General features: G+C 38.4%; 1 protein-coding gene across 1 annotated transcript; it reads left to right on the plus strand.

Moving 5' to 3' along the window:
* Positions 1 to 963: 963 nt before the first annotated feature.
* top1mt (DNA topoisomerase I mitochondrial) lies at positions 964 to 20,810 on the plus strand. The gene is made up of 14 exons (XM_062992080.1): positions 964 to 1,148; positions 2,751 to 2,866; positions 2,945 to 3,066; positions 3,309 to 3,431; positions 3,964 to 4,151; positions 4,359 to 4,503; positions 6,042 to 6,185; positions 6,287 to 6,469; positions 7,849 to 7,917; positions 8,009 to 8,123; positions 9,349 to 9,476; positions 13,149 to 13,243; positions 17,372 to 17,521; positions 20,600 to 20,810. Exons 1-14 carry the CDS (start codon positions 1,024 to 1,026, stop codon positions 20,700 to 20,702), a joined length of 1,806 nt encoding a protein of 601 aa, XP_062848150.1. The 5' UTR covers positions 964 to 1,023; the 3' UTR covers positions 20,703 to 20,810.
* Positions 20,811 to 21,048: the final 238 nt, after the last annotated feature.

The following is a 21,048-nucleotide window of genomic DNA, read 5'->3' on the forward strand; positions in this document are numbered from 1 at the left end:
GGGGCCTTGGTCATCCCCTCCCTCAAACATAGTCAGTCATGTCTGTATGTGATGCCTGACCAGCTGATAACTAGGGCTCTGCATCTCAGTGGCTGTGTGATAATTTGCATAATTTACAGCTGCTCCACCCAAGTGCCCAAAGTTATTTAGTTACGAATATTTCAGTATTAAAATACCGTGGTATGACAAGTTTTATTAAAATACATTTTCCTAAAATACATTAGTTTATTATTTATTCTTAAATACATATTGTGGCCATCCATAGCCAGCAAGGTGTTGTGTCAGGTCAGTGGTAGAGGTCGCCAGAAAGCTTTGGAAAATTAGCTGTATCCAAATAGGGAGGGGGGGGGGGGGGGAGATAACGCAAGAAAAATTAATTAAATGGGTTTTACAAATGATCTCATTTTGAAACTGGATTTCTTATAAGCTAATGGTTTGTGCAATGTCAACCAAATTCCTATGCCTACGTCAGATGTGAAGAACATACATTGTACATGTACATATATAGTATATTTTTGTTGATTTTGTTGTTTTGACAGTTTTGGGTGTGAGGGGGGAAGGGGAGTGATCAAGATCAGCTACAGTTACTTGAAATGGGTATCAGCTCCAAATTATTTCTGGTTTAATGAAATTGTAGTACGAATTAATAATGTACAAAAGCGGCTGAGCTCAGGCACTCAGTTGCCTGAACTTACTGAAATATAAGGTTTATAACATTTATAAAAGCACCTAAAAGTTAGTTTTATGACTTGAGCATTAATACAGTGTTTGAATGTACGTTATTTTTTCTCTCTCTTGAGCTTGGGATTTGTTTACACAGTTTTAGGCGGACAACGCGAACCGTAATGGATTAATGATATAGCGCGGAACTGGGGACTGTGACTTGTTTCTGGTAGGACAAAAACATAAGAGTTGCTCACGTTCTTTCGTGTTAGTATTAGATCCTCAGTGGTTACAGTTTGTTTGGGGACGTGACAGTATTAGTAGTGTTTATGTTCTCTTGATGGTACTTGTAGGTGTGGAATGAAAACGTTTTACAATGCTTTGACTCTGTTCATTCACTTTTCTGGAAGAGTTAATAGACATGCACGTGCAGGTTACTGTATCAGACAATATGCGCGCGCAGCTGAAAAGGTGCTCGTGTCAAGGTTAGTTGTTTAATTAGTTGTTTAATTGAGATATCTGCTGATTATATCAGGGTTTTGCGGCAGTTTATCAGGCTTGTACAGCATCAGTTACTGCTCTGATTCTGTAGAGTTTCATTTTAGTTTCAGTCTTGGTTAAATTGCTACATTAACCTTTATAGGTTTGCTTCAGTATTTAAATCTTTGCTCGGACATTAACTATAGCCCATGAATTGGCTATAAACGCATTTGTCTTACCACAGTACACGTGTTCTATAGTCATTGCTGTACTTGCTTTTGTAATGTCACAGAAAACAAACACATTGGACTAATACCTTATGTTTTAGTGTAGTTTTACCAAATATCTAAGGCTGATATGAGTAACAGGGTGTGCAGATATAGATTAAATTAGAAAGTGGTCTATAACTGCTTCCTTAAATTAATGGATTAGCTATGCGTTTTCACAGTCTGGGTAAGATGTAAAATCTTTCTTAGTTCTTAGTATTTGGTTCTGCTGAAAAGCAAGCAAACTCATTTGGTAAATTGGCAGTGTCAATTCCTGAACATCAGATTCCATTGAAAGTTATCCTTTCCATTAAAGCACATTCAGACAATGACATTGTAGCAGTTGTTCCACCTTTTGTAAATATGGCCATACCAAAGACTAAAAACGATGAAGTTAACTACAAAGTATTTATATGCATAAAAATGTGTAAGGGGAAAAGTATCCAGAGCAATTTAGGTAATTGCAAAGCAGTGTAAAAGATTAAAGAGAAGAAACCCCATATCATAGTATTCCAACGATTTTACTTTACTTACATTGTGGGTTTGGCGGTCTGGTGTTCGAACATGCTATTTTTTTTCCTCTCATGATAAGCTGAATTAATGTGAGATATAAATGCTTATGTGCAAACTTCAAATGCAGATCTGTGTTTTTCTATTGATGCAGACCAAGTACACCCCTTCATGGCAGCGGTATTCCCTAATGGCACTGCCTTCTTTCAGCAGGAAAATATGGCACACTAAAAATTATTTGGGAGCATTACAGAAAGTTTGGATTGGTGACTTGGCGTTTAAATTTCACAAATGTTAATTATTGGTTGTGCTGGACAAATAAGTCTGATCTGTGGAGTCCCCACATTGCAATTTACAGGACTTAAAAGACCTGCTACAAACTTATTGGTGCCAGATACCACAGAACACTTTCAGAGATCTTGTGGAGCCCATGTCTCCATGGGTCAGAGCTGTTTTGGTGATATGCTGTTATTGATTTACTTGCTTTGTTGTGTTTTGATGTAGCATAAATAGTTTCTTTTTTTTCTTTTTCTTATTTTGCCCCTGAGCAACTTTTTGAGTGCATTGCAGTTGTCAAATGTAACTTGATACAACTTTGTATTTTTGTCATTTAAGTAAAGGTTAAAAAGAATTACCAAATCATAGATTCATGCTTCTATTACTTTTTACAAAATGCCCTAATTTTTCTGGAAATGGATTTTGTATTTCTAGTAGTGTTATTCTGCATTCTCATCAGATTGTCCCAGCTTAATGTTTTAAGTAATATTTTACTTCACATTAGCCTAATGGACAGCTTTCAGTTGTCATACCTTAATTATAATTGTTGTGCAGGTGGGAGGAAGGAAAGCATGCTGATGGTCAGAAGTGGAAGAGTCTGGAGCATAAGGGACTACTTTTTCCACCAGAATATGAACCTTTACCAAGCGATGTATCATTTGTATATGACGGTAAGTGTGTTTACTGACTGGTTAATTATTTTTTCATTTTATGTTTAAAGCTAAATACAGTGATCTTTTTGACTTTAGGAAAGCCTGTGAAGCTTAGCTTGGCTACTGAGGAGGTAGCAACTTTCTATGCCAAGATGCTAGAGCATGATTACACAAGCAAGGAGATTTTTCAAAATAACTTCTTTACAGATTGGAAAGAGGTAAGATGTGTTGCCTTTAAGTTTCCTGGTACTGCATTGTGAAACAGTGGTGGCCAAGCAGTTATTGTACTAGGCTATAAATTGAAAGGATGAGGGTTTAGGCCACACTACTGCGACTGTTGGACCCTTGAGTGAGACCCCTAACCATCGGTTATGTGGGTTGTATTTAGTTGTAAGTTGATTTGTATAAAACCTGCAGCAACTTTTTCTTCTTTAGAGTAAATATGCTGTTTTCTCATAAGGTAATGACAGTGGATGAAAAGAAGCTGATCAAGAAGCTTTCCAAGTGTGACTTCACCAACATCCATAAATACTTTGAGGAAAAATCATTGGAAAAGAAGAACATGACCAAAGGAGAAAAGCAGGTACATTAGGGAAACGAGTATTATACACTTTTGATTTTGGTTTAAATCCTTAGTAAACGTCAATTTGGATAATATGTAAAATGCAATAAAACAGAAAATAGAGATTTGTAAATTTACTTTGACCCATATTTGAACAAAAATAGTATGGTGGGGGTTTCTTTTGAGTGCTATGGGTTGGATAATATGCAAGTTCACGAAACCACTGTTTTTACACCGGACCCCCTTAAAGGCTTCACAACATGCTCTCAAACTTATACGTAATGTCTGTCTATTGAACCACAATGCCCCAAAAAGCAATGATTTTATACTATGCACATCTTAAGTACTAATTTATTTGTGGTGTAAATACTAGTTTACCATTTTGAACCATTTGAAACCAGTGTTTAAACTATAAACCATATTTATGTATTATGCACTAAAAGTTTAATTATTGTAATAGCCATATTAACCACCCACAGTTCATGTCAGTTTTTTATGCAGTGGATAGCTTGTGTCTTAATAAACCAAATAATTTATTAACCCTGTCACTTAGGTTTTAAAGGATGAAGCCAATAGGCTTACTGAGGAATATGGTTTTTGTCTGCTGGATGGACATAAAGAAAAAATAGGTAACTTCCGCGTGGAGCCCCCAGGGTTGTTTAGAGGACGAGGTGAGCATCCCAAAATGGGCAAACTGAAAAAACGTGTCCAGCCTGAGGATGTAATAATTAACTGCAGCACGTAAGTAAATGCCTGAAAAAAGGCAAGCTCAGACATGTGTAGCCCCCTAAGGGTATTATGAAGTCCTGTCACAGATGTTTTTAGGCATATTTTTCAGTGTGCTGAATATATGAATATTTTATGGAATTTTTTCATATTAGAAATTCTGATTTGTACATCAAAGACAGAATTTTAAGTGAAGTTGTTTTATTTTTTTGTTATTGTCAGAGATGCAAAGATCCCAGAGCCACCGGCAGGTCACCAGTGGAAGAGAGTACAACATGATAACACAGTCACCTGGTTGGCTTCCTGGGTGGAAAACATCCATGGACACATCAAGTACATCATGCTTAACCCCAGCTCCAAACTTAAGGTAAAACATTTTTCCTTGTGTTGGTTTACTTTGGACCTACACTATATGGCCTAAAGTAAGTGAACACCCCTCATAATAACTGAACTTGGGTGATTTGAATACAACTGATTTTACACAGTGAGTGTACAACTGAATCTCGTTGTACTTGTACAATGACAGTAAAGGTATTCATATTGGAAAATTATTATGTTTCTGACTTTGTAGCCAAAGTTTAAGGAACTCTCTTTCCTGTTTCAGTTTGCTAATGCCCTTATGCACAAAGCAAGGGCCATAAAGTCATGGTTTCATACGTTTGGTGTGGTGGCACTCCAGTGGCATGCATTGAGCACTGACCTCAACTTGTATTAAATGGATTGTTGATGAGCCAGGCCTTTTTGTCCGACATCAGTGTCTGACCACACAAATAATCATAGCATTTATGCTATGAACCATCCACTATACCACATCCTAAAGGTGCACCATTGGAGCTGAGTGTTTTCAATGGTGCCCCCAGTTGCCAGATTTGAATCTATGTCATGTTCCCAAAACCATTTTGAGATGACCTTTGCTTTCTTGCATGGTGCATGGTCAGTAGTTGTTGTAAATTAATAAATTAAGGATATTAAGAGATGTGTGTAGTCAGCAACAATAATCATATAGCCTATGGCATTTGCCAATGCTTGATCCATTTATAGGCTTAATTGTGCTAAAAAAACAAAACATTGCCCACATCATTACTCCACCAACACCAAGCCTAAACTGTTTTTACAAGACCGGTTGGGCCCATGGATTTATCCTGCTTATTTTGAACATTTTCCTAGGCTCTGCATGACAAAACTGTCCAGGTTTAGTGAGCCTGTACCCACGGTTTCCTGTTTTTGGTGGACTGGAGTGGAGCCCATTGTGCTCTTCTGCTGTTGTAGCCTTTTCTGTTCAGTGTTTGAAGTGCTGTGTGTTTTGACAGAGAGGTTATTTGAGTTTAATAGCCTTGCTCTCCCCTTCAGTCAGTCTGGTCATTTTTCTCCAGCCTTTCTAATTGAAGTGTTTGTGTTCACAGAACTGCCAGTGTTTGTTTTTGCATCATTTTTGTAGATTTTAATGTCTGTTATTTGTAAAGATCCCAGAAACACTCACCCAATGGCTGGTGATTATACGGGAGTTCTTCAAAAAGTTTCCGCACTTTAAGAAAAAATTATGTTTATTAAGAATTTCAAAAACAGATGACATCACTTTTCTACATAGTCATCACCATCCGGAGCTTTTTTTTCCAGCGTCATACCAACTTTTTAATGCCATCAGCTTTGAGCATGTAGCCATTGGTGCACCGATGCTTTAACATCATCACAAATTTTTTTCCCCCTTAAAGCTTCTTTGAGCGGTCCAGAAATGTGGAAATTAGATGGCACTAAGTCCAGACTATAAGCTCTCTCTGTCTTTCAGACACAACCAATTACTACTCCTGCCCTCACCATTTCCAACCAAAATATAAAAGATCCCTTGTATAATAATAATAATAATTTTTTATAACATGTACTATATTGCCTTTTTAATGTTACAAGGGTGAGAAGGACTGGGAGAAGTATGAAACTGCTCGTAAACTGAAAGAGAGAGTGGATGCGATCAGAAGTGAATACCAAAGGGCCTGGACTTCTCGTGAGATGAAACAAAGACAGCGAGGAGTGGCTTTGTACTTCATTGATAAGGTATATTATCTTTACGAGACTTCTAGAACACTTTCTCTGTTTCCTAATTTTAAATACTGTGTTTTGTGTGTGTGTGTGTGTGTGTGTGCATGTGTGTGTAGCTAGCTTTAAGAGCTGGCAATGAGAAGGATGATGACACTGCCGACACAGTGGGCTGCTGCTCTCTTCGTGTAGAGCACATAACCCTTCACCGGGAGCTGGATAGTCAGGAATATGTGGTGGAGTTTGACTTTCTGGGCAAAGACTCAATCCGCTACTACAACAAAGTGCCTGTAGAGAAACAAGTAAGCACTGCTTTTTTATTTAAGTTACATATTTATTTGTTTATTATGACAGAAAATGCTCCTTGAAATGTGACAAAAAAGATCATAGGAGAGTAAAACAAAAGTTGTTTCTGGGCACTGGCGCTATACTGGCGCCTGGTTGACATTACTGGCGCTATACGCCTGGTTGCCAGATTAGTGTTTTTTCAGCCAAATTGGGCTTAATTCAAAATTGTTTTGCATAGTTTGTACCTACCTCAGAAATAAAAGGGCATTCATTATTTAGATAAATAAAAGATAATCACAAATACAGTATTTTATTTTATTTTTTTAAGAGAAATAATAAAAAAAACTTTGTCATCATTTGTATTCAAAAAAATCGAGACAAAATCATATTGTGAATCCAGTATCGTGAATCGCATTGCATCGTGGGTAGAGTGTATCATTACATCCCTATTATTTTGGAAAAGTTTAATCCACAATTTTTGAACATACAATTGTGACTGAATGCAGTGCAGGCAATTGAGTGTAAAGGGGCCCAACAGTGGCAACTTGGTGGTGGTGGGGCAACCTTCAGATTACTAGGCCAGTATTTTATTTTTATTATTATTATTTTTTATTTTTTTTTACTTATGCATTTTCTCGCAATTTAGCATAGTCAGTTTGTCTTCCACTGCTGGAGGATCCCTGATTGTTGTCAAGGTGGGTATATTGCTGCTCACACCTCCTCCGACCCACATGCAGCCCTTGGTGGAGCCCTTTTTCACCTATGCACTCTGCACAGGCGCCTCTCTGCCAATTGGGGTCCTTACACAGCGTTTGAGGACCCCACCCACATAGTCCGATCATCCCGTCATAGCAGAACTGTGTCTGCTGCAGGCACTGCCAATTATGCCTGCTAGATGGCGCCCAGCCAACCAGTGGCAATGCCGAGCTTTGAACCAAGGAATATCCCACTGTGGCACCTGTGTGGCTAGGCCAGTATTTTAATCGCTGACCTACACAGTTGGGAGAGAGACATTTAATAACCACAGAACATATTAGCCTGTAGCACATTCATGTTGCAGCAGTTAAAGGCCCTTTCTCAAGTGTATTTTAAGGTCATTATTAATTTCATACACCTTTTAACAATAGGTGTGGGTAAGCAACTGAATAAGGCAGGGTGTCCACATACATTTGATCATATAGTGTATATTGCTTTGGCTCTAGGACACTTGGATTTAATGTGTTTTTCTAATAATTATTAAAACCCTCTCTGTCACTTAATCAGTTCTGACTTTTTAGTTATGATTAATACTATTATAATGGGTTTTTTTTTATTTCTGAGTTGACAGACCTAAGCCAATAGATAATTTTTGTAGCTAATGCTGTGATCTAAAGTTTGTAAAACATGCATTTAGGTTTTTAAAAACCTGAAGCTTTTCTTGGAATCCAAGGATCCAGAAGATGATCTTTTTGACAGAATCTGTGTAAGCACATTTCTTCTCACTACAAATTTAATATTAATTTAAAGACCTGTATGACTTTATGAATTATAATTGGGAAGGTGTGTCTTGGCAGACTACCTACCTCAATAAAAAACTGAATGAAGCGATGCCAGGACTGACGGCCAAAGTGTTTCGAACTTTTAATGCTTCCACCACTCTGCAGGAGCAGCTGAAAAACCTCACGTCTGGTCAGTACATGCTGTACAGTACTATTTATATTCTTAAATGAGATGTAGAAATGGCTTTTAAAATGGTATAAAAATGGGTATGTGCCAAAAGAGGTTAAGTACTTCAACTGGTAATTTTGCAAAACCTATTACAAGAAAAGTTGGGACTATTGTAAAATGCAGTAAATACAAGAATCTGTGATTTGGCCGCTCAGGTGGCGCAGCGGTAAAAAGACACGCTGCAACCAGGACTGGATTCTGAGTATGTAGTATCGAATCCAGCTCTGCTTCACCGGTTCGAAGCTGAGTGGCTGTATGTTCAACGATTGGCCGGTTGCTCAGTTGGGGGGTGGGACAAAGAACCGGATGTGGGTCTCTCTCTGTCGGAATGCGATTACGACCTCTGCTGGCTGATTAGAGGCGCTTGCACAAGAGATGAGGGAGTGCCCTTAGAGTGTGTCTCTCCGCATGCAACGCTAGGTGGCGCCAAACTCATAACAATGTGTGGGTGGCAAAAATGCATCCGGCCTCCGCTCATGTTTCGGAGGGGATGTGGGTTAGCTTCTATCTCCTCGGTCAGGGCAGAGTTCGGCATAGACAGAGAGGAAGCACGATGCAAATTGAACAATTGGATGCGCTAAAGGGGGAGAAAAAGGGAAAAAAAAAAACTGTGATTTGGTCATTCAAAACCTTTGTTTGATGGACAGAAGTATAAAGAAAAGATGTACAATGTTTTACTGACAAACCTAATTGTACTTTGTTAATATTATTTAAATACATAGAGAGAACTAATTAGGACATTTTTTTATTAATTATAGAAATACTACATGTTGTCTGTTAATCAGCCAAAAAAAAGCCATACCAGCTTTTGATGTAAAGGCTCAATTAAGAAGTACATGGTTAAAAAATTCACCAAGGTAAATTCAGCACAAATAGAAATGACCACTGCTGGAAACATATTCTTGAATCCAGTCATTTAAGACAACATAACCATCAGTTGCTTGTTTTGAATACTGCAGAAAGTCTAAGTCATATATGTATGTGGCTGGGTCTTATACTTCTGATGAATCATTTTTCTGATGAGCCCCATTTATCAATTCTATTCAAGTCTGTGGGACGAGCGAAACTGATCCTGCAATAGTGTTTGAGATGCCGTATGAAAGGATATTTTACACAGTTTCATATTGACCTTAATTTTCCACAACTACCACTGGCACTTACATAAATTTGTGTGTATAAATGTTAGATGATATGACACCAGAGGAAAAGATCCTGGCTTATAATCGTGCAAATCGAGCTGTGGCTATACTCTGCAACCACCAGAGGGCAGCGCCCAAAACGTTTGAGAAGTCAATGCTGGCTCTACAGGAGAAGGTAAGCATGTACCAGCTGTGCAATTCCAGTTTAAAGAAATAACCCTGTAATGGCAGTTATTGGTGACGTAAGCAAATTCAGTTAAAGTTTCATCAGTGCCAGTCTCCAGAAAAAGTGGGGCAGCACGGTGGCTTAGTGGGTAGCACTGTCGCCTCACAGCAAGAAGGTCCTGGGTTCGAACCCCAGGTGGGGCGGTCCGGGTCCTTTCTGTGTGGAGTTTGCATGTTCTCCCCGTGTCTGCGTGGGTTTACTCCGGGTGCTCCGGTTTCCTCCCACAGTCCAAAGACATGCAAGTGAGGTGAATTGGAGATACTAAATTGTCCAAGACTGTGTTTGATATAACCTTGTGAACTGATAAACTTTGTGTAATGAGTAACTACCTGTCCTGTCATGAATGTAACCAAAGTGTAAAAACATGATGTTAAAATCCTAATAAAACAAACAAACCAGAAAAAGTGCACCTGCTTGTAGTATTGTTGGTAGCATATCTAGATTTGTTTTAATGTGTATATTCTACTTTTCGATGCTCTAAAGCCATAGATGGCATGTGGCATTTATGTTTACATTATTTATGAAGCAGTATTGCTTTTTGTTAGTATCAACTCTTAAAAGCTATTTGCAAACGTCTGCACTTATCTTGGATCAGTGTTTGTCTTGTTTATCCTCAAAAGTGCACTTGTGTGGGCTGCCAGTGGGGGCGGACAAATCCTCAGTTCCTTAACTAGCTCCTAAGCACCACGAAAGTAAACATTGTCCAGCAGCTATGTGTTTTGGTTGCAGAAAAAAACTGAAATATATGGGACATTGTATATTCAGCATATCAAATTAGTTATGTATGGGTGTGTTTTGAAAAAAAAAAAATTACTTTCTTTAAAAATCTTGCATCCATATCCTGTTTCTTAATCCCAAGGAAGATGGAAGCTGCCATTGAGAAAAAGGCATAAGACAGCCCACTTGAAATTTCCATGTAAAGCAAAAAAGATTCTGTGGTCTTATGAGAGAAAAATTTAACTTTTTGGGTAAACCATTTGGTGGAAAAGGGGCACTGCACATCATCTGACCAATACCATCCCTACAGTAAAACATGGTAGTGGCAGCATCATGCTATAGGGGTACTACTCAGAGGTGAGAACATGGAGACCAATAAGAATTAGGAAAGGGAGAACCTCAGCCAAATACAGAAACTTCTCTGAAGAAAATAGTGGTGAGCAGTTGGAGCTGGTTTACGTCACACCACTGTTGGGCTGTTAAGCAAGGGCATTAAACTTTAAGTACTTGGATTATATTTATTTACAAAATATAAATGCTGTAAATGTAAAAACTCATCCAAAGTGCACACAATCTCAGATTTGGGTGATTGTTCACTTTAAACCCGACAATGACCCATAGCATACAACCAAAACAACACTGGGGTGGCTTTGGACTCTGAATGTCTATAAGTGGCCCATCTAAAGCCCAGATCTGTGGAGTGACCTGAAGATGGCAGTCTTGACGGTGCTTGAAAGTCTGCTATAAAGAATGGGATATACTTTTTAAATCCAGGTTTACAAAGCTGTAATTGCTGCCAACAGGGTTTCTACAAAGTATTTGAATAGGTTTTGAAATTTTATACTCGTGAATAAGGGTTTTTTTATTTCGTGAGACTAAAAAATGTTTTCAGTTGGTCATCATGGGTGATTAAGTGCAGAGTAATGGGTAAATCCACAACAAAGAGCAAAAAGTCAAAGTAAATGAATACTGTCAGTATTCTATGTGTGAGATAGGCTTCTGTAATAACTCGAAACTTTGCTGCAGAGCTAGATATGGTTTTAAAGTCTATATCAGTTGAATGATAAATCAAACAAAGTAAATAATTAGTTTAGCAGTTAGTATTTTAGCAAAGCAGGATATTTTGTTAATGCAGTCATGTCACAATTACTCACACCTACATAATACTGCTAATTTTGTTACCCAACTTTTTGGTCATACAGACTAGCATCAGATTCCCCCCCCCCCCCTTTTTCTCCCCCTTTAGCGCATTCAATTGTTCAGTTTGCATCGTGCTTCCCCTCGGTCTATGCTGAACCCTGCCCTGACTGAGGAGATCGAAGCTAACCCACATCCCCTCCGAAACTTATGAGTTTGGCGCCACCTAGCGCTGCATGCGGAGAGACACACCCTAAGGGCACTCTTCCTCATCTCTTGTGCAGGCGCCTCTAATCAGCCGGCAGAGATCATAATCGCATTCTGACAGAGAGAGACCCCCCAACTGAGCAACCGGCCAATCATTGCTCATACAGCCACTCAGCTTCGAACCGGTGAAGTAGAGCTGGATTCGATACGAGGTACTGAGAATCCAGCTCTGGTTGCAGCATGTCTTTTTACCGCTGCGCCACCTGAGCGGCCTTGCATCAGATTTTAACATAATGAAACCATTAAGGACTCAATAACCACCCTTGATTTGCTTCAGCTGCACCTAGGTGGCGGGATATTTTGCTAACACACCAGCGCTGCGATTACTAACTCGAATCTGAGTTAGAATCTCAGCTCTGTTACCAGTCAGCTGGGCGCCACCCACAGGCAGAATTGGCAGTGCGTTCAGCAGACAAAATTGGCTGCTGGGTGGAAAAGACTAAACTAAATAGGGGATGGGGTCTTCGACGCTGCGTTAAGACCCTGGTTAGTAGCCCAAGCCGCCTGTACAGAAGTGGAGGAACATGGAAATCAGTTTGTGACTCTCGTCACAGACTGGCTTCATGCACGAATCCACTAAAGTATGGGTGAATAAGGAGAGGTCAGTGGACCGTGCACACATCAGAGGGAGCATGTGTGAGGCAAACATACCCTCCTCGGACGCAATCAGAGTCCCCAGCAGTGGAAAAATAATTGGCTACGCTAAACTGGGAGGAAAAAGGGGAGAAAATGCATAAATACAATTGCAAAAAAATGCTTTATAAACCTGTAGCCATGGTGAAAATTAAGAAGCTCTCACAAAAGCTTAGAGAAAAGAAACCCATTGCCATTTTGATGCAATAAATTAAGATTTCCAAGACATTGAACATTCCCTGAGACGCCATTGGGAGCATTGTTCAGAAGTTTCTAATTATTGGTGCAACAGCAAACCTGCCTGGTCATAGGAGTAAGGCCAAAATTTCATACAAGCAATCTCATCAGGACAATAAAGAAAAAAAATCCATGTTAACTGCAAAAGCTTTGCAGGATGACCTGATGAAGCTTGGGACAAATCACTTACCAACCAAAGACCTCATGGCTGCTCTCCATAACTCAATTTTGAACACGAAGCACTGGAAGTGTCGACTGGAATACACCAGAAGGAATTTGGATGGGCCTGCAGAGTTGTAGATTAACAAATCAAAATTGGAGCTGAAAGACAGTGATATCTCAATAATCACTTTTCTCAGATATCGCAGAGCATTAGCTATTATCGTATTGGTTTGATTTCCTCTCTACACAGTAACTAGACTGCAGTTTCAAATTTGTTAAATATAATCTCTAATCTTCAGGCACTAATTGTGTATCTGTGTTTTGCAGTAGTACTGTCTGAGCTTTTAATCACAGTCAATGTAGTGCGGTATAGTTTGTAATTGCTAGCATAGTGGTCACAGGCTTTTCTGTGTTTTCTTTTTGTACCCATGTGAAGTCATTCATTAAGAAGGAATGTTTTTTTAATAGATCAAAAAGAAAAAGGAGGAAGTGGACAATGCCAAAAAGGAACTGAAACAAGCCAAAAAATCACACAAAGATCTTCCTACGGCAAAGTCAATGAAGTAAGTAATGGCTAGCATTGTGTATGTTTCTGGCTTTTGTGATTTTTGGACCTGTTTCAAGGTTGTTCTGCTAAATGTTGACATGAAGTCTTTGGACATGTTTTAAAAACCTTTTTTTAAGACATGTCAAAGGCTTAGAGGTTGTTATAAAAAAAAAAAGCAATAATAAAAAAAATCTGCGTCGTGCTTGTAGCTTTGCATTACGTCTTAACGTGCTCAAGAAATAAATCAGCAAAATCTTTAAATGGTTAACTTGTGTATTTAAAATATTTTTCATGCTTCTTAACATTTAACCACTTGCATTAAATCTAATTATTAGAGAACGCATTGTCCATTTTATCAGCTCCACTTACCATAGAGAAGCATTTTGTAGTTCTACAATTACTGACTGTAGTCCATCTGTTTCTCTGCAAGCTTTGTTATCCCCCTTTCATGCTGTTCTTCAATGATCAGGACTCTCCCAGGACCACTACAGAGCAGGTATTATTTGCATGGTGGATCATTCTCAGCACTGCAGTGACACTGACATGGTGGTGGTGTGTTAGTGTGTGTTGTGCTGATATGAGTGGATAAGACACAGCAATGCTGATAGTTTTTAAACACATCACTGTCCCTGCTGGACTGAGAATAGTCCACCAACCAAAAATCCAGCCAACAGTGCCTTCTGGGCAGCAGCCTGTGACCGCTAATGAAGGTCTAGAAGATGACCAACTCAAACAGCAGCAATAGATGAGCGATCGTCTCTGAATTTACATCTACAAGGTGGACCAACTAGGTAGGAGTGTCTAATAGAGTGGACAGTGAGTGGACACAGTATTTAAAAACTCCAGCAGCACTGCTGTGTCTGATCCACTCATACCAGCACAACACACACTAACACACCACCACCATGTCAGTGTCACTGCAGTGCTGAGAATGATCCACCACCTAAATAATACCTACTCTGTAATGGTTCTGGGAGAGTCCTGACCATTGAAGAACAGCATGAAAGGGGGCTAACAAAGCTTGCAGAGAAACAGATGGACTACAGTTAGTAATTGTAGAATTACAAAGTGCTTCTATATGGTAAGTGGAGCTGATGAGATGGACAGTGAGTGTAGAAACAAGGAGGTGGTTTTAATGTTATGGCTGATCGGTGTATGTTAGTTATTTACTCATTGTGGTCATTATGGTGTACTTGAACATAGGTGGAAACTAATAAACATATTTTCTTAAGAATTTAATGTAATTTAGGAGTCCAACTCTGAAAAACCAATGCTTAATAAATTACAAAATAAATTACACAGGCAGAATGATACAGGCAGGTTTGTAAATAAGATTTTTTTTATAGATTCTTCTGTTCTTAATTGGAGTAGTGGTGTTGCAATATTTATAGGTCTTTTTTATTATTTGAAATGTAGTGCATGTTTTAAATGCTTTGTCATACTTATATTATGTTGGTGTGGGTGCGGGGTATCTGTGTTTATACAACAGTTAGTTCCGACCTTACAATCTGATTGGTTGAGAAGCGTTCTAACCGTGCTGATATTCGTGATAACAGCACGGCCTTTTCACACCATAACTGTATTACTCCGCTGCCGCGTTGCCATTAATGACAAGCTTCATGCACATAAACGCGCACGCAGGCGACACAGCCTTTTTTCCAGATCGCGTTTTAGATTCGTTATCTGATATACAATCTAGCGCACTGTGTAGGGAATATAACCAATTGTCTAATTCACTATCTAGTGCACTATGTAGGAAACATAAATCCATGATCTGATACACAATCTAGTGTGCTATGTAGGGAACATTAATGTGTTTGTGACATGAACAGTTAGCTTAATAGCCCAGTTAGCAGCTCATAAAAGTTCTGTTATCACCCATATCCTTTGGTGTGTGCGAGAGGTTTTTTATTTCTTTTTTTTCCCTTCGGAGGTTCTCGCCCTCTTCTTCTTCTTCTTGAAATGAGTTTTTGCAACTTGGGATGTTTGCTTTGTAGTGTTAAACTATATATTCGTTGTGGAACTACTTTTTTGGCGGAAGGTATTGTCAATATTAAAGCATATTTATTATGAAATTCAGGACTTCTTTGATTTATTTTCTTTCTTTATTTTGTAAAAACTGTTGTATAAAAGCAATAGAACACTTGAGGTTGTGTGTTATCGCGAATAACATCACGGCTGTGATTCGGTCGCAGGCACGAGCCGAAGGCGATAACACACTCCCTCTCGTGTTCTATTGCTTAATTAAACCATGCCTGTTACTGATGTCTGAGGTTTTCCTTTGTGCATCTCTGTTTCCTCCCACCTCTTAAACACCTTTGTTGACAACTTTAAAATATAGCTGATAGATCTCTCTTTAGCTTCAGTTACATTTTTATATCAGCTCATTAACAAGTTTGTTACAAAGGACAAACCTGTTAAGTTCTAAAATGAAAGTTGTCAGAAGTGAACCATTTATTGATGCAACTGGATTAACCAAACAGTATCAAACAAGTATCTGACTAATGAATCAAAACTAGTCAACTGGATGGAATTACTGTATGCCACTCTGACTGCTGGATTAAACTGTGTGCTACAGAGGAAAAGTGATGCTTAAAAAATCTGAATGATCAAATCTTGAAACCAGAAACCTGGAGCACCTAGTCAAAGGGGATTTTCTATAGGCGCTGTGTGTGAGATGCACTAAATGGGTAAAAGTATTGGGACACACCTTTTAATCGTTGAATTCACTACAGCCTGCATGAACGTTTCTCAAAATAATGATTTCAATTACTTGCTTTAGTACTTCTGTTCATAATTACAAATATGTGCTCATAGTTTTAGTACATTTAACAAAATCTTCAGAACAAAATCAGAAATACAGGTTTGTATTATTTTATAAGGGATACTACACATACCTTTACGGTGTATGGTCAATGCAGCTGGAGTAATTAGCTGAAGTTTGGTTAGTCTACTTTAGCAAATGGCACTTTCCCTCATAATAAAGTTTTTCAGAACATTATTTTATCATCAAATGATGTTTTGGTTTCCAAAAATTATTTTAAATGTATTTTAAAATGTAATGTAAATGAAAAATGTATGTGTTTCTTACATATATTCTTTTAACATTCTGATTAAGGATCCACTACCCCTTTTCCACCAAAAAAAAACATGGTTCTTGAACCGGTTCTGTTCGGGTTTCTCTGAACCTTGGTGCTCTGTAGAGAACCGACGCGCGTTTCCACCAGTTTTTGAGAACCAAGCAGCGTCATCATCGGTGGGCGTTACATACTAAGAGTTAAGAGAAGTAATAACATGGTGGAGTGTGTGGATTATGTGCGAGCATTTGTGCTGCTGTTACAGATGTTTGTTTTTATGTCAAAAGCATCAATCTAACTATCTGTGATAAGAAGACGTGATGTGTTTGTCTCAGTTGTTGTTTTCTTTAGTTTATTGACGTGAGAGGAGTTTTGCGCTTCGGTTTCACCGCGACTCTCGGCGCAAATAGCCGATTAGCTCAGCGCTCGACTTGAAACATCATTAAAGTTCCACAACACAAACATCCATCTGTGTGAAATAAACATTAAATCCACTCTAAAATACAACATGTATCTGTGTTTAACTGGATTCACTTCATGTGTGGTGTTTATGCAGCTCGGGGCTTCACGCTTTATTTTTCACGTTAAGCATTTTCCCCTTCTGTCCGGGTCACTTTTATCTCGTAATATCACACAATTCACCTTTTTAAAGGCGCTTTGAAAATATAAGCGGCCAACTGTCTGGAACCTTTTTTTTTCGGTGGAAACATGCGGAACCGGTTCAAAATCAAGTTTGGGAACCGGAACGGGCTCCGTGCCGCGTCAGTGGAAAAGGGGTACCAGTGACTCAGTCCAGAACCTGTATAGTCATTTTTGTGCATATGTGTTTACTGTATATCAATTTATTGTAGATTCTGTAAATAATACACCCATCAGTGTGTAAAAATCTTTTAAGCTGAGTATATTCTGTTAACATAAGGAAGCCCACTGCTTTTTAGCAGAATTTCACAGCAGTCATTGCTCATCTGCATATATTTCCTGCAGCATGTTCTTTTTCTAAATACACATTTCTCTCTCTCTCTCTCTCTCTCTATCTCTCTCTCTCTCTCTCTCATTTCCTTACTGAGGCTGTTGGAGAAGAAAGAAAAAACTTTGAAGAGGCTGACAGGGCAGCTAAAGAATCTCAAGCTAAAGGAAACTGACCGAGAGGAGAACAAGGTCATTGCTCTGGGCACCTCCAAGCTTAACTACCTCGACCCCCGCATCACTGTGGCCTGGTAACTACGCTTATTATTATTTTCATACTTCTGCTTGACAGCTGACTAATGTGACCACACTGACAGATGTAAAAAATTTATTGAAACAAAGAAGTATGCTTTTTTGCCTTGTCCCAAGTGTTCTCTAGCTGTATACAGTGAAGGTGACACTCCTGATATTATCCAATCCTTAGACACCATGCTGCAGCCGAGCGTTTCCATATGGAGATTTGTATGGTGCCCGTACCAATCTCAATCATCCCCAGTCTCTGGGCAGGTGACATTGACCAGCCAGCAGTTATGAGGAATCCCCACCTTTTGGACAAGCCAATCATTGTCTTTAAAGGTGCCTGACCTGCCAGTAGCAGAGCTGATATTCGAACTTGCTAGATCTAAATGTCAGCTCTGGTGTGCTAGCGTGTTCTACCACTGCCCCACCCGAGCACCCAGAGAAGAACATGATTAACATTAAAAATTTCATTTTAAACATTTTCCCCATGCCTTACCCCAACTTTATCCAGGATACGGTTTGACCAATTTATCTGTCACACACCATATGTAGTAAATTGTATTCAATTGAATATTCTCTCAAGTTACATCCTTTAAATCTTTAACTTTTTAGAATTCAACACATTTTTGCTTGTTTTGTTTTTTTGTAAATGCTTTGATAGCATTTTAACCTTTATGGGGCTTGTAGAGTTACAAACACAGTTTCCCAAAAGGTTTGGACATTTGGTAAGATGCAATAAAAACAAGAATTTGGGATTTGCTAAATCACTTTAATTTAACAGACAAAAATACAGAAGGAAATTTCATTATTTTCACTGATCAGTTTTTTTGTATTTTGTAAATATATACAGATTTAGAAATTGGTACCTGCAACATGCTTAAAAGTTAGGCATGTTTGCCACGGTTACATCACCTTGCTATATTTATTTTAAATTATTGCAAACAGTCATGGCTCATTACTTTGTCAAAGACTAAGCCTTTGATGGTGGATTTTTTTTATGTACCCAGTCATGTTTTCTTTACCTCTTTCCAATTCACCTGTTTATGTTGGAAAGTTTGTAAATGGTGTAATATTTTTTTGCATACTTCCCTAACTTTTCTTCCAATTTAGTCATATCCAATTCCCTGAACGTACTTCACCTTTACTGCAGCAGACCTCCACTCCTGACTGAGGAGGGCCATACTAACGCACACACCCTCTAATACATGCAGTAGACGACCGCTTCTTTTCACTTGCTCCATGCAGATTAATTTGGAGAACCATGTTGCATAACGAGAATCACACACCGATCTGCACATCTTTGTGCAGGCGACACTGACTAGCCAGCAGAGGTCGTAGTTTTGCAGTAGTTATGAGGAATCCCTCTGGCCCTGCCTTCACTTGTGAGTTTGAAATGTTAAGATTGATGGGTTAGTGTGTTCTACCATTGTGCGACTTGAGCATCCAAAAAGGTGTAACTTGAATATTCTGTAAATGTTTCTCTCATATAGCCCCTGACCCTGTTTTTTTTTTAGTGTTAAACATCAAATTCAAAATCTGTCTATATTTAGAAAATATTTAGAAAGTTGTTCAGCCAAGTTGCTTTTTCTTCTTTTCTGCTTGTTCTTGTTTTTTGTTTTGTTTTTGTTGGGTTTTTTTGCATTTTGCAAAATGACCCAGTTTTTTTAAATGAACTAAAATAATTATATAATAAAACTTGCACAATACAAGCATAATTTAACAAAACTTTGTACCAGCATTGATGCAATATTTACATTACACTCGCTGCCTAAGGCTTGTTAATTCATTTTGTAGTGCTAAGTGACACTTTCTCCAGTAAAAATAGTTTAGATCTTTAAACTAACCAGCTACAGGATAAATGATGACCTCATGGTTACTATAAAGCTAGAATGATTAGAAACGGCAAAAATGACAGCTGTAATTTAAAAAGGAAAATAATACAGATCCTCTTATGCACTGGGAATGTAATTGAATCCATCACTCTAAAACTAAGGGTTTACTGTCATGTTAGTTAGTTAGTTTGGTATATTCTGCCCAAAGCTACTTACCCCTCTTTTTAAAAAAAAAAAAAGGTGGGATTTAATTGTAATGCTAATGTTTTTTGGTGATTTATTTTTTAGCAATGGCTGGAGTATTTATAGTGTTGGAACAAAAGCATCTAAAATCTAAACTTTATGCTATTTACATCACCAGAACCCTGAAGGCCCCTGATTTTAGAACATCACAGTGGTGGCCATGCCACATCTGGTACAAATTAGAAGCAAGCAATGGCGACAGGCTGTCCACTTTAAATTCATACTGGACTGGTAATCTCAGACTGTGTTTAAAGAAGTCATTGCTTTTCTTTTGTTCTCTCTGCCTCTAATTCCATCATGTTTTATTGTCATTGTGAACGAAAAAACCAAAACATGTCATTTTGAGCTATATACCATTGTGACTTACCATTCTGGCTTTTATTTGCACGTCAATGACAATATTTTACGATTGAAAAAGGATGGAGATGCTAATGTATTCAATGTATTATTTAACATTTTTAAATGGGATAATCAATTTCACTGCGGCATCGTTGTTCAGCGGGTTGTGTGGGTGTTGACCAGGTCCGTGTTTTGAAACCCTCCTGCAGTCGCTGGCTGTAGAGTTTGTGCTCTCTTTGTCTGTGGCTTTTGTTTATGAACTCTGGCTTCCACCCACTTCCTAAATACATGCCACCAATGAAAAATACTTGCCGCTATATGCAAGTTAGTTAGTAAATGGGTAATTAATTACTGCCTTGTTCGGGGTGTATTTTTTTACCTGCACCTGCACTAGTTTTTAGGTAGGCTTTAAAACCACCATGACTCTGATCAATAGAAAGCATTTACTGAGAATACATTTTTTGTTTTTTGAACACTAAATTAATTTATTTTAGAACTATAAATCAGTTAATCTGTATTAATCTGTATTCTACGTCTCCAAATGTGATGCATGTCTTCAAATTAAAGGAAAATACAGCACCTGTGCCAATGAGATGACTTGAAGAATAGCCTAGCATTTTTAAATGTTCGTCATGCTTGGGTATTTAGCTGATCAGATTTTTTTTCCAATGGCAGGTGTAAAAAACACAGCATTCCTGTAGAGAAGATTTACAACAAGACCCAAAGAGACAAGTTTGCCTGGGCTATCGACATGGCTGATGAAAACTTCCAGTTCTAAAAGATGCTTTTTTCCACCCTCCTTTCATTTTTATGTAATGTTTGACTTGGTTAAAGAAAAAAATTAATATGTATCTTGTGTTGGATTTATTTGTGAATATAAAGCTGCAGGTCATGCCTTGGTTTCTGTGCCTTTCATTGAAGTGAAATGTGTGCCCTATGATTCATGTGTTTTTAGTAGCACAGAGCCTCTCTTTTGAGGATGAAAAGCTTACACTGTGGTACAGTGACTACAATAAACTGCTACCAAAATAGTGGAACATAACACCTAACCTTTTAAGTGGTTTGTAAAGAAAGAACTTCTATTTATAGGTGAACCTACATGCACAAGCTTAGTCAACCTTATT

This window comes from Trichomycterus rosablanca, chromosome 3 (genome assembly GCF_030014385.1).
Source record: "Trichomycterus rosablanca isolate fTriRos1 chromosome 3, fTriRos1.hap1, whole genome shotgun sequence".
NCBI classification, from domain to species: domain Eukaryota; kingdom Metazoa; phylum Chordata; class Actinopteri; order Siluriformes; family Trichomycteridae; genus Trichomycterus; species Trichomycterus rosablanca.

What these genes read in the sequence shown, in the direction of transcription:
- top1mt (XM_062992080.1), top strand. Translation starts at nt 1,024, where the DNA reads ATGAAAACGTTTTACAATGCTTTGACTCTGTTCATTCACTTTTCTGGA. An exon ending in TGTATCATTTGTATATGACG is followed by an intron (nt 2,867 to 2,944) that starts GTAAGTGTGTTT and finishes TTTTGACTTTAG; the next exon opens with GAAAGCCTGTGAAGCTTAGC. An exon ending in TCTTTACAGATTGGAAAGAG is followed by an intron (nt 3,067 to 3,308) that starts GTAAGATGTGTT and finishes TTTTCTCATAAG; the next exon opens with GTAATGACAGTGGATGAAAA.